At 34.6% G+C, this 14,995-nt stretch overlaps 1 protein-coding gene across 1 annotated transcript in view; it reads left to right on the forward strand.

The window, feature by feature from the left end:
• LOC143918768 (zinc finger protein rotund-like) overlaps positions 1 to 8,818 on the forward strand; it is a 306,511-nt gene extending 297,693 nt beyond the window's left edge. Inside the window, exon 7 of the mRNA XM_077440818.1 lies at positions 6,007 to 8,818. Coding sequence (XP_077296944.1) covers positions 6,007 to 7,119 — 1,113 coding nt within the window. The 3' untranslated portion in view covers positions 7,120 to 8,818. The remainder of the gene's footprint in view (positions 1 to 6,006) is intronic.
• Positions 8,819 to 14,995: the final 6,177 nt, after the last annotated feature.

A 14,995-nucleotide genomic window follows, 5' to 3' on the forward strand; every position in this document is an offset into this window, starting at 1 on the left:
AATTCAGACCAACCGACCAACGTGCGGTTTCGTTGGAACCGTCACAATTAAGTTAGATAAATTGACGAACTCTAACAGGAGATGGTCGATCTGAAACCATCCAGATCATCTGCAATAGTAGTAGTATCGAGAAAATCGGATTCTGTCTAGGATATGAGCCCACGACCTCTCCACTAGCAAACAATTGCTAAATTGGTGAGCTTATGATGTATGCTTCCAAAACTTTTACCATCAAGAAGCTTAGCTTGTCAACTTCCTTCCTGAAACTGAATTATTTTTATGATTTCCTTCTTCTGTATGTGCACTTGTCTTCTAGTCTTCTTCACCAAGCTGAACAACTAATGTAGAAGTATCTTTTCTACGATTTCAATTCAAAGTCTCACAGGAGCTACAAAGCCATAAAAAGCCAAACGATGTGCTTTAATTTAAAATCTTCTGTTAATTACACTCATAACCTTCATCTGTAACCATTTGTCGCAAAATCTCTGGGTTTTGTGCTTCATTGAAACGGTTCCATTCCAGATTGGTGCCAGATCAAATTTCTTCTTTTACTATAGTCTCATTTTTTTAGTAAGCTGAACAACTTATTATTTATTCAACAAGTTTTTAATTCAACCAGCAACAGTGGTTAGCGTGTAATTCTTTCAATTGTCTGGTCACGGGTTCTATCCCAGGTTTTGTTGCTGGCCAATTTATCTGATTTCATTGGAAACGGTTCCGAAAATTGACAATCCTGTCATATTTCTCGCAAACGTTTTAGTTTACAGCATCTCATTTGTTGATTTTGTCCACAGATGTATCTACGATGATTGTAAGGTTTGATTATCGGTATTTGTAATTGGTCTTGAATAATACTTATGTTCAATTTTGATCATGGATGTCGTGTTAGTATAAAAATTGGTGTATACCTGTATAAATAAAAAAAAACTTCTTGACCTTTAATATGTTAGATCAATTGAAGCAGTTTCGATTTTAACAAACGTTTAATTTTACTCTGACTAGTTTCGCGCCCATTACAGAACCCAGATTCTATTCTGCGATTGTGTCGTGTTTTAGAAGCGTCTGTTTGGACTTCTGACGAAGCTTTGACTGCTCCATCATCATCGCACAGTCATTTCCGCCACGTCGATCATCAATGGGTCCCTTCGCCGACTCATTACAATCGACTTCTTGTACTTCTTATTTCGACACCTCGCTTCTAAATAGGAGACCAGTCTAAAATATTCACCGCTTCTCGTTACGAACGAATTTTAATTAATAATGACCGTGATGATTAAATACACGCTCAATTGAGCTTTCTATATTAATTTGTCAACGAGATTAACAAAAAAAAAATAAGCAAACATATTTGCATAATCGTTGTAATTAAATCGTCTCAATTATTTCATAGTTTGATGTTTACTTCTAAAATTCGCTTCCCGGTCCGTTTGATTGACTACTGAAGCACTCCAATAAATTATTTTAATAGTCAAGCTCGCCTAATACACACCTGTCCATCGTGACCATCATCGGAACTGTAAATTACCTGTAATTGGTTATTGAACTGGCTGGACCTTTAATGGGTGTAAGGCTTATTGATTAAATTGGTGTAAGTTTTGACTAATTAGTAACTCACATTATAACAGAATTCCATGCTAATTCTGAACCTTTTCTTTTGTTGATTTATCTTATGGTTTAAGCTCGACAAAATATCATCATCCTTATTTCGATAACTATCACGTTTTCATTCGAAAATTCGAACTCGAGATTTTGACTGATTCAAACTCAGAATCGATCACTGATGTATTTTGGGGATTTTTTGAACACCGTTCGTCCGATCGAACTGAAACTTAGTATCGGTTGCTGAAATTCTTACCTATACGACGTAATTTTTTTTCAAATTTTTAAGTTGACCGGAAATGGTACCTTCTCTTATAGGTGTCCTTTTTTTTAAAGTTTTTGATTTCAATTATCTCCCAAACCGCTAACCGAATCAGACTAAAATTTTTTTACACGTAATATAAATTACAAATTTTATACCCATATATTTTTTAAATATTTTTACCTGACCCGGAAGTAGTACTTTTACTCTAGAGAATCGATGTTTTTTATGTTTTTCTCAGAAACTCTTTGGTTTATTGAACTGAAATTTCATATCTAGAAGTTTAAGCTTAATACCAAGTTATGTATAAAATTTGGTACGCATCCGTCAACCAGAAGTGGCAGTTTACTCTTATTCGATTTTTCTTTCACTATTTTTTTCGACCCCTTAAACATGTGTACGCTTCACGAAAAAATTCAAGTGTAATTATTGTATTAATGTGATGAAGATAAAAAAAACATCAATAAATTTAATAAACCGGAAGTGGAATTTTTTCCTCTTAGAAAGGTCAAAAAAATTGTGAACACGACTTCTCCATACCCCTAAACGTATTAAGCTGAAAATTTATATTTCTATTATTTATGTATAAAATTTGGTAAGCATCCGTCAACTGGAAGTGGCAGTTTACTCTTGTTCGATTTTTCGTCCACTATTTTTTTCGACCCCTTAAACATGCGTGCTCTGCATTTTATTTAATATAGATAGTATTTTATGGTAGAATTAGGCCATCGGTTAATCGGAACAGTTGTTTATTTGAGACAATTCGGATTGAACGGAATATATTTATCTTTTATATAAGTATTTGAAACTGCTATATTATAATTGTTAAAACGAGAGTAGATTGAGCCAACGGGAAGATGAGAAGTTCCTGTGGAGTTTCATCAGAAGAACTGCTATATAGACCGGGAAACTCCCGGCTTTTCAGTTGCCGAAATATTTTACTATTAAAAAATATGTTAATTTAATTCGTAATATATAACATTAAAATCCTTGAACAAATATTAATAAAGAATGTGAATTTTATCGAAAACACATTAATATACACGTATCGAAGCATTCAATCATCATGTTTCTGTCCATGCTTTGAATTTTAATATGAAAATTTGCATGAATAAATATTCCATAACATAGATAATAATAGCAATAAATAACAAGCGACAATAAACATCGGTTATTTTTAATTAAAAACAATCAAAAATAGCAACACCTGACTGTTTTTTTTCCCACAAGGGTTTACACATCGGAAATATCCTCGGACACTTTTCCGGAGGGGTCTACAGATCCATCATCCGGGATGAACGGGGCATTAGTAAAACCAAGACACCGCTTTTTACACGGTTGTATTTTGCACCGGCTAAGTGGACCATTTTTCATCCCCTGCCAACTTTCATCCCCCGTTCGGGTCCGAATTGCACGGACTCAAGTTTGAAATATGCATTGAACAACATTATGATTGCACTTGATTTTAATTAAGACTCGGTTTAGAGGAAATTCGGCCGCGTCAGGAAGGGACGAGGGTCATCGTAAGGGTGACCAGTGTCACTGGGGGAGAGATTACACCTTTAAACTTTTAGGGGACTTTCCTCGTAGACGCTCTAAGCAGGGGGAGATTTATCAGATGGCTGCGGTGGATTTATATATGCGCGGTCGACCCTTTCATATGTGAACGTCACATTTTTTGACAAGTTTGACTTGAGTTCTGCGTTGCTTAAGCCTGTCTCTTGTACCGAGACGGTGTACTTGATAGACTAGTATTATGTTTTGAATTTTTCAGGTTTCATTTTGTTGAATTGGACCCCAATGCGCCTTTCTAGACAATTAATTACAAACATTGCAGAATTTTTATTACATACATCGCTGTATTTCGAGAGACTGAAGAACACCAAATTAACAATTAATTAATCCATAGAGACATCTTTAGACAGATTTAGACTTGTATATACATTTTTACATATTGTACATAAATCAAATTCAGATATTTGTAACATAGCAGGTAGGATGATTTTTGCCAATTTGAAGGAGGAACCGTTTCAACAATGAAATCAGATAAATTGGCAAACTCTGATACGAAACGATCGACTTGGAGTCATAAATATGCAAGTCTGACCAGCAGTATTAAAGATTAGCACGGGATTGAACCCGGTAACCTCTCGGTGCTAAACATAAACGCCATACTGCTGGCTAATATATATGCAATTATGAAAGTTTAGCTCATTTAATGATTATGCTTACAAACTGCTTTTTTTATGAGCATAGTATTCCATATATAAAAATATAATTTAAATTCTAACCGTGTATGTCTGTTCCTAAAGTTTTATACATAAAGAAGCTACAAGTTTTAAACGTGTATTTTATTGTCACATTGTTTGATGTTGGTTTCATGACTAAACTTGGTAGATTTGTTTTCAATTACCCGTATTTTATGCAGATTGAGCAAATCTGCTTTTTTTGGTTTTGGGATTCCGTTGGTCTCCGAATCTTTTGGTTTATTTTGCTTATTATCCGGGTGTGACTGAGTCATTCCTTCCGCAGGTGGGTCCCGGAGCTGTTGGTGCACCGAATAACAGTATCGGTGGTGGTGGTGGTGGTGGAGGAGGAGGTGGTGGTAGTGGAGGTGGTGGAGGTGGTGGTGGTGGAGGTGGTGATAGACGAGGAAGAAAAAAACACATATCCACTTCCCCAGCAGACTATCGCACGCCGAGAGGCGCCGGTGATCCGCTCGAATGGGGAATGTTGGAGTCATCCGATCACGAGGTGATCTCCGATACCCAATACCCATAACCAATCAGACTGGGCACACTATTTTAGACACTTTGTAGTGGATCGTTGAAGCACTCAATAGCTTTTACATATATTGCTTTGATTTCTTGTCCGTCGCTTTGGCATGATTGTCCTGTAGTGCTTTATTTGTTCGTAGATGTCTTTTCCTATCACAACTATAAGAACCTGACATAATTATTAACCAAACAGTATGATCAGGTACTTAAAGTTTCACCCAATAAGCGACAAGTGTCAACGCTCTACATTTGACGAGTGAAATATACTTGAAAAAGTTGACACTTGTCTCGGTAGCACATTCATACATACACATATCTAAAGAAGCTTTTTACAATTGTGATGGCAGAAGGATTTCAATCTATTCAGAATATTCCTAATTCAAAACAGGAAGAAGTATAAGAAAAGCATATTACTTGTATGTTTGGTATTTTCCTAGACACGTTGTCCTAAAATTGTTGCCTCAGTATGTAAAAAGTCTAATAAGTTAATACATTGATTGAAAATCAATATTAATGATTTATTTATTAATAATATCATATAATTAATTTTTTTAATATAAATTAACATACTGATGTGTTGAAGTTTTATGCATGTTAATCAAAGTGTTGAAATTTTAGTACACGGCACTTTAAGAATGTCATATTTAAGCAAACAGGATTTGCACGTAGCTAGTTTGTTCACCGGAAAGTCAATTTTTCGGTCGGTTGCCCAAAATCTATTGTCCGCAATGTGACATTTTAACTTGTGAAGAATTTTCAATGGATTTTGTACATCTCCGAAATGCTTCCTGTTCAAAATTGACAGGAAACTTTGAAAAGTGTTCAGTGCAAATAAGTTCAGATAGCTAAACTCAACTGTGGTAGATTTGAATGTAAGAATATTAGCTTGCACATTATCTATTTCAATTCGTAATAATGTACGACACATTTTAGTTCAAGAAAAACCCCTTATTTACATCATAGAGCAACGGATAATGTAATATCGGAATAAATTTTGACAATAGTTCGAATCTGTAGATGCATTTCTTTATTATAATATTATGTCTTTTGCAATTGCAATTATATAGTATTTAATAGTGTGTTTGGAAGTCGTTCTGCAAAAGGGATCCAACTCACATTAGAAATGTGATAATATGAAAGTGGAGTGTAAATTTAAGTATAGGTCTTTATAATTACCGACATCCAGGTATTCTATATCGAATCATACAAAATGAGTTTCATAAAGTGGGTTAGATCCTTTCTGTAGAATGCTTGCTTGTATGAGAATCTGCAATTTTTGTTTAATTTGTCGAATTTGAATATAATTTGCCTTCGAATTTTGTGTATCCTTGACGACGCCGACTAATATGTGTTTTAATTTGATTTCAGGTGTTTGGTTCGAAGGCCGATCTGCAACTGCACACGCAAGTGCATCTGCGAGAAGCGAAGCCGTACAAGTGCAGTCAGTGCACAAAGGCGTTCGCCAACTCGAGCTACCTCTCCCAGCACACGAGGATCCACCTCGGCATCAAGCCGTACCGTTGCGAGATCTGCCAGCGCAAATTCACCCAACTGTCGCACCTGCAGCAGCACATTCGCACCCACACCGGCGACAAACCGTACAAGTGTCGTCACCCCGGCTGCCAGAAAGCCTTCTCGCAACTGTCCAACCTCCAGTCGCACTCGCGGTGTCACCAAACCGACAAACCGTACAAATGCAACTCCTGCTACAAATGCTTCTCCGACGAGCCCAGCCTGCTAGAGCACATACCTAAGCACAAAGAGTCGAAGCATCTCAAGACGCACATCTGCCAGTACTGCGGCAAGAGCTACACCCAAGAGACGTATCTGAGCAAGCACATGCAGAAGCACGCCGAGCGGGCTGATAGAAGACCACCGATAGCCGGCTTAGGACCCGGCCGTGCACCGGCACCATTCCCAGACCATCCTTACTGGCCCAAGATCAGTCCTGATTCAGCCGCTCACTTGTCCGAAGCCATGCAAGAAGGCGGAGCATTCGGCCAGCAAGGCGGCCACGACACGGGCGAAGACAACGAGAACGATCATCTCCAAGCGCATCACCGAGCACTGTTCGAACACCACAGACTGAACGGTGGAGACTTAGCCAACAGTGAAGAGGGCGGCCGTCAGACTTTACATCTGAACGGGCAAGGTCCGGCCACCGTGCCGACTTCCGGCTACGACATCGCTTTGTCCAAAGCCAGTGCCGCTGCCAACTCGGCGTTTACACCTATCAATTCCATGGCACCCCATTTGGGAGGATTGGCTCACGCACAATTGGGACAAAGGCCGTACTTGTACGACTCTTTGGGATTCCAGCAGGCGAAACAACCACCGCTAGCGGCGCCCGCAGCGGCTTCCTTTCCGAACCAATTGATATCGTTACATCAAATAAGGAACTACGCACATCAACCGTCTGCCAATCTACTATCACCGGACCACCTCCTGCCTCACTCTCTCGCCGTTAAAGACAAACAGTAGTGACTTAATTGTTAATTGTTACCTTTGCTCGTATGCGGGGCAAAGACGATGCACGAACCAGCTCGTAGATAGAATTGGAAAACTTAGTATGTTTTTTTACTGAGTAAAAAACGGAATTGATACATGAAATAAATCTCGGCAGAATTATGACTCATTGAAATAATGTGATGTATGCAATAAGAATGTGTGAAGATGATGATGAATGATTTTAGAATCTTTTCATATAGACTCTCAGAGTATTGTTCCTACTTTATTGCTACTTAAAAACAAAAAAAGAACACTCTTATATAGTATATATAATTTATACACTCAATACTTAATAATTAACTCCAATCTGATCTCTGCATGGTGAAATCGAATGGCGTCGTCTGGATCAAAGACGTTTCTGACATTGAATTTTCCCATTACTATTTATTTCTTCGTATCAGTATTATTTGGAGTGATCAGCAATACGAAATAGTCGGTAGTTTTATTTCAGTCGGGTCGGATTTAATGTATCGTAGATATCATTGTTGTATTTTACGGAAGCTCTTAGTCTATATGAAAGAATTTCAATAGCCTGAAAGGTGATCGGTGGTACAAGGCTCAACAGTCCAAGGATTTTAAAAAAAGACTAGGTCTAAAATAATTTAAAAATTGGCTCTATTTTGAGACTTAAAGTATTACAATACTTGTGAGGGTTCGTCAAATTTGGGAGCATTCAATATGCGATAGTGTTGTGAAATATTTTGTATTAGTTTAACTTTAAATTATAATTATAAAAAAAAATCCAATTATTAATTATCTCTCGATGGTAAGCATAATGAATATTTAATTAGTGAATAAATCAACGAATAATAAATTATGTTTTTTTTCTCTCGGACGGGGACGGGGAGGGTTACACAATTATACAATCAATATTATATACAATGTTATTTCAGAGAGGAATGTATCTATTATATATAATATATATTATACAAGAATCATAGCGAAGAGTGTGCCGACGGAATTGTATACAGAAATAATGCTCTCTGCGACTATTCGGCATTGTAAATATTCACCATTTTGAGAGACGACACACGTCCGAGTGCCGACACCGAAATATTGCAATACGAAACATGTACTTAATTATATGCTTATAAGCAAAGTCCAATGTATAATAATGTGATCGATAACTTTGCCTGAACATTAAGTTTGTCACAAAATAAACGGGATTTTATTTTATGATCTCAATACAAATTTATCTAGATGTGTAAACACTGATAAGTTATATAAGTGTGAAAAAAAAAAAAACATTTGAATCTCAATTTTAATTTAAATTAAATATAATGTCTCGAGTTTTGTTTGCATAGATGGTGGCGCCTCTAGTGGTTGTTTTTAGAGAACTTTCAATGCAATTGTTTTATTTTAATTGACACGTATAAACTAGCGCCATTGATCAATTATCGGTTGTTTTATGCAAACTTTGATCGTTTGTTGTAATTTAAATTCGTTATCATTGCAAAGGTTGCTCGAGACGTTGTCGAGATATTATTTAAAGCGAAATCACAATTGTTTTATTATTATTAATTAATGTTATAAAGCGGTGCTCGGAACAGGAACACGTCGACACACTCTTCGGCTATGATTTAATCACATTTTATATGCCGTAAATATTGTTGATGTGCATAATAATTTTATTTTAAATCCAATTCAATTGTAACCCTTAAACAAAATTTCCTTTTAGAACAACAACAAAAAAAAAAAATGAGGAAAACTTACAAGACGCCTTTACTCTTTTTTTTTTTAAATTAAAAAAATATATTTAAGTAGAAATTGTGATATAGTAATTTACAAGAATTGTAGATTGTTATTATTATTATTATATATTATTTTAATGTTTAATTGATTGTACGTTCAAACAAATTCGGTATTATATAAGAAATTGATTTGCATATTTTTTGATCGTTTTATACAACTATTTGTATTTTTTTTATTATTTTTATTTGTTAATATATATCTATGTATATTAATTTTTTTACAATATAATGGTTGTCGATACCAAATACACGCACACACATCTTTAAGAGACACATACCGTTTATCTTGCCACGACAAACTCAAACTCGCTCATTTCCCCCCCCCAATTGATGATTCAAATTCAAATCACGACGACGACGATGATGATGATGATCGGAACCAAATCCTACCGTAGAGTGTATTATATAGACTTTCACGATCATCTGACGTTCAACTCTGCATGATTATCAAGTTTAAAATAAACCCTACACAAACTCCGCATCGTTGTGTGTATGTAATGCGCCATGCTCGGAACATGCCGATGCAAGTCTGGAACTTGCAAATCGGCATGGATCTATCGGCTGGCACATAACCCGGAATTTATGACACAAACGCACACATGATTTACACAATTCACACTAGTTAACGTTTCATTTTCGCAGTACTTACTTAATATTTGTATACCAGTTTTTTCCTACCATGACGAGTGCATTTATATGTATATTAATAAAATAAATAAAAAAAAATGTATCAATTATAACAACCGCAATCTCATGCATGTATATGTAAATTACATATTATACATGTATATAAATTATATATATATATATATATATATATGGATAAATACATACAAACAGATAATTTTATATATATATCTATATATATATATGTAAAACTTTGTTACGTAATTATTTTTAGCCTTTACTTAATTTACTTAAATGAAAATGAAAAAAAGAAGAAATATGATAGTTAGTCAAACATTTACTGTGTACATAAAAATAAGATTTAACTCAATTCATTATTCACTCTGGCTTTTGTATGGTGAGAATGGTCAACGTTGATCTACATAATAATGCCATTATTGTATAATTGTTTCTATCTATTTCTGTTTCTTTCGATTTTTTTTATTTTTATTTTATTTTTTCTATTATAATTTGTAAGTAAAGAACGTAGCTTTTTGTTAAATTTTCTCAATTGAAATTTCTCTTTTCGTTTTAAATAAGTTCCCTGTAAATACGATATGAATGACTTATTTTTTTTATTATTGTTTAGAATGTGTTTTATTATATAACATATATTATGTATAATAGTGATTGTCGCACACGTGGGTGCATTTGTTGCACGCACGTGCGCTAAACATTTCACACGCGTACGTTCCACCAATTTCATACGAATGTCGAAAAGTGTATGAACTACTACTACTACTGCTACTACTGCCCTCTTTTCCACTATTTCAGAATATTATAATTTTTTTTAAATTGATTCTCAAAAAAGAAGAGGCAAATTAGAATGTGTATGATACAAACATTAAGAATAAAAAAGAATATTATGAAAAATTTACAATGGTTTTATTTTACTCAAACCTTCTTTCAACGCACATATCTTCTAATCTAATATATGTATAGAGACACGTATTTTGGGCATTTTGCTATTAATGCTAATAGATGCTAAATCCGTATAAGAGGTAAGTAAAAATATGCGAATTGATGCTAAAATAACAAACAAAAATGAAATTTGCATAAAATTTATAAAATAAATGGACAATTTAGAAGGGTCTTCCTATCCCTTTGCCCATTTATTATGTGAAGAAATTGAGGGGATAAAACAAAGCTTGCAGTTTACCATAGACGGTGTTTTCCTGTCGAAACCAAGCAACTGCTTTTGTCTACTACTGAACTGAACAAAAGAAGACAGTTGGAGCTGTGTATCCGAAAGGCTGCTCAAAAAAGCGTGTTTAAACTAGACTCGCACTCAAGACTAAATGAGACAAATCTATTCCTCCAAGCATTGAGTCAACTATTCAATCCATCTGTGGCAAGTTCAAAATCTAATATTAATGTTAAAGAAACAGTTTTGTTTTTTATAAACCTGCCATTGTTTAATGTATTAACAGAGGCGAAATGTTTGGAAGGATATCAGCACTTTTTTAGACAATTAATAGAGAATATAAAAATTGAATCCACGCCGGATATATTGCTATTATTGATGGCAACAAAAATGAAATATGAAGAGTTTAGTTGTGCAGCTCTAAAATCTATTTTGTGTCCCGTCAATAGTGTGGATGCTGAAAGGTATTTTAGTAAATACAATATAATTGTTACCGATCGTCGCACAAATCTCAAAAAATAATTTGTAGAAATATGCTCCATGTTGAGTTTTAATAAATTTTAATTGGTATTATATTTTTATATTCATATTTTTTGTCTTTGTATTTTTATATTCATGTTTTTTTCATTGTAATTTAAATTCCAAAATATTTTTTAATTTTTCTATTATTTTTTAATTGTTGTGTTGTCTTTAAATTGTATATATGTATGTATATAAATTTTATTAAAATTCATCGAAATTTTTTATTATTTAAAATTAAACTCTTCATAAAAATAGATGCTAAAATTGAACATTTTTAATGCCCTAAAACGCTAAAATGCAAAAATTGACAAAAATAGATGCCCGAAATACGTGTCTCTACTAATATATCATTTCGAAAGAGACTTTGTAAGTATCTAAGTATTGTTGGTTCGTAAATCCGTGACGTCATTGAACAAATGAATATTCAAATAAATTTTAAATAAAATAAAACTAACCAAATAAGTTATTTAAAATGTTTACTATTAGATTGGTCATGTTTAAGTGGTTTATATTACAAATACCGAGCGAAGCCGGGTAAAAACACTAGTGTATAATACAAACCTTTTTGTAGGTGATGTATTTTCAAGGAGGATGTTTTTAAAACGAATAATTTACTCTCCATATTTTATTCAATAGACAAGAGGACATTCAATGTCTTCGGCTTCTTCCTAATTTTTATTGTATTTTATTTTACATATGTAGATATATACCAGGAAGGCTTGACAGGAGGACCCCAATGCGCCTTCCTAGACAATTAATTACAAACAATGCAGCATTTTTATTAAATAAACTACTATTTCGAAAAGCTGAAGCACACAAAATTAACAATTAATGAATCAATCCATTGAGACATATGTATATGGATTTTAGATTTGTACATAATTTTTACATTAAATACAGAAGATTTGTGACAGCAGGTAGGATGATATTTTTACCAATTTTGAGGAACCGTTTCAACAATGATCAGATAAAATTAGCAAACTCTGATAAGAATCGATCGACCTGGAGTCACAAATATCCAAGTCTAACCAGCAGTATAGCGGGATCGAACCCAATAATCACTTGGTGCTAAACATTCAGGCTACCACTGAGCCATACTGCTCGCTAATGCCTCTTCCGCATCCGGATGTTGGCTACCACCTCGTCGATTATTTACAGAGATCCGCATCGGCTTACGGCGGCTTGGAACATACCTTCGGCGCTCATATCAGTCCACGTGCACATGTTTCGAAGCCAAGACAACTTCTGCCAATCCTTTTTATACCTTCTATTTTCCCATGGTTATCAAACGGAGAAATTCGTATTTTGGACCCCATATCACGTGTCCAAGGTACTATTTGATCCATAAATGAAGCTCTCCTACTATGCTGAGGACAGCTTCATTTGTGGCTCTTTTGGTCCATGGGATCTTCAGCATACGCCTGTAGACCCACATCTTAGAAGCTTCGATGCGGCTGACCATCCTGGTCTTCAGAGTCCACGTTTCGCATCAGACCAGACGTAGCTCTTGGCGAATCTCAAACGCGTACGAAGATTGAGATGCTTGTTTGTAAGCGCCGCCTTAATTTTTATAAACACTGTTCTAGCCATTAAGTCTTCGTCTAGGTTCATCTCTTCATTTAGCCAAGTATCCAGGTATTTAAATCTTTTGACTCTTTCTAACACCTCTCCATCCAACGTTAGATCACCGGTGCCTGTTTGCATTTTGTCAACTATCATAAATTATTACATAATACACACCCAATGTGGTTAGTAAGTACTACATGAAGTAGGTTTTAAGGATAGAACAAAAATACATTGGAAGAATTTATATAATTTTTATTATTACCAACTTACATACTTATGTATAGGTATCCATTATTTTGAATTTAATGAGAATCATATACCTACATACATAGAACTGATGAGCTACAAGTTCAAAACAAATGTTTTATATTTGGTATTGTGGGGGCTTTACGACAAGGTCAAGTTTAGGTTGCCATCCTGCGAGTTGAGACTGATTCGACTATGTTGGTGGCTATCACTTTACTTCCTTCCCGACCGTCATGTATGAAACCACACCATCATAGTATTTTACAGAGGCTTGGAGCTGGAGCACAGAGTAGGAGTGGAGCACAAAAAAAATGTTTTTTTTTTATATTTTGAATATTTTTCTTCAGTAATAACATATAATAATTCTCATATTTTGGGAATTATGAAAAATCAAGCTCTACGACAAGGTCGAGTTTGCGTTGCCATCCTGCAAGTTAGGACTGATTCAACCATGTTGGTGGCTGTCACTTCACTTCCTTCCGTAACGTAATAGTCGTGCATTAAACTACACCATCACAGTTTAGAGGCCTGGAGCTGGAACACGGAGAAGCGGAGCAACGGGATTTTACCCGGAGCAGGAGCAGAGTACAAAAAATTTGAATAGATCCCTACTATTTTTAAAATATGTTTTCTCATAATATGGGAATTATGAAAATTATTATATGTAGTAATAGCTTGTGTTTGAAGCTATTAATTTTTATCCAGAAACGATTCAAGCAGAGAAATGTTGTAATAATAGAAGTAGCTTTAGGCGTTATATTGTTGTCAAGTGACGATTGTCCACAGACATTCCTAAATAATTTTAGCATCAGTCGTATTTGATGCTTGGTGGTCGACGTACATATGTCCGATAAAAGCTTCTCTGGACAAGGGCATCGTTGAAAATTGCACGATGCATTAAAAAACACACAATAAACAACATGGGATACATTTTTATAAGTAAATTGATCATTTTATTCAATTAATATCGTATATGAAAGTTTTCATGGAAGTGTCATGGCGACAGCTAGCATACAATATTGCGTAGTTATGGAAACGGTAAGCGTGTATTGAAACAAGAAATGTATTCGAAAGGGCGCTTCTATTATTATAACATTTCTCTGGCATCAAGTATGAAACTTCTTCTTATTGAAACTTTATGCCCGGGGTTTGAAGCAAATTACCTTGATACCGGAGCAGAGCAATTAAAAAATGGTCAGCTCAAAGCCTCTGGTATTTTAGGTGCTGTGTAGCAAAATAGAAATAAATAAATGCGTAAAATAAAAACCTTGCAAGTGTCCATCATGTGTGACCGACGGGTGATCACGTGTGACCGATCTAGAGCGACCGGTTGTCCTGTGACCGGTTCACATTTGACTAGTAATCACCGAGCCATTTTTAAAGCATACCAAAATGTACATATGTATATATAGGTCGCCATTTTGTATCAAAAACTTCAATGAAATGCAGCTTCATTTGTTTCAATACTTTCAAATAAAATAATAAAAAAAAACAATAAAATAATTGAAATCAATTTATTTCCATTTCGCTTAATAATTTTTAAATATTCATAGTTTCTTTTTAATTTTGAACAAATTTTTGGGATTAATAGCGTTATTATTATATTCATTTTTTGCATTGATTTATTATTTTTTCCTTACGTACAATAAATAGATAATAATAGTTCTATTTGTTATTTTTGAGATCTCATGTTATTTAAAGGTTTTCTTTACATTTCAATTTGAAGACGTACATTTTTTTTATTTCAATAGTTACAATACAATAATGTTTCAACATCAAACATGTTAATTAAATCACAACAAAACGATTACGGTTTCAAAGTCTTATCTAACCTTTTCACTGCTACGACGACTCATTGGTGTTACAAATATTATATTGGGATCGTGCGAATGATCAGTATTGCTTATATTCGTTTGTATCCGACCGGAGAATTCCGGCACAGCCTGCTAATAGC

Source organism: Arctopsyche grandis, chromosome 11 (assembly GCF_051622035.1).
Source record: "Arctopsyche grandis isolate Sample6627 chromosome 11, ASM5162203v2, whole genome shotgun sequence".
NCBI lineage: Eukaryota > Metazoa > Arthropoda > Insecta > Trichoptera > Hydropsychidae > Arctopsyche > Arctopsyche grandis.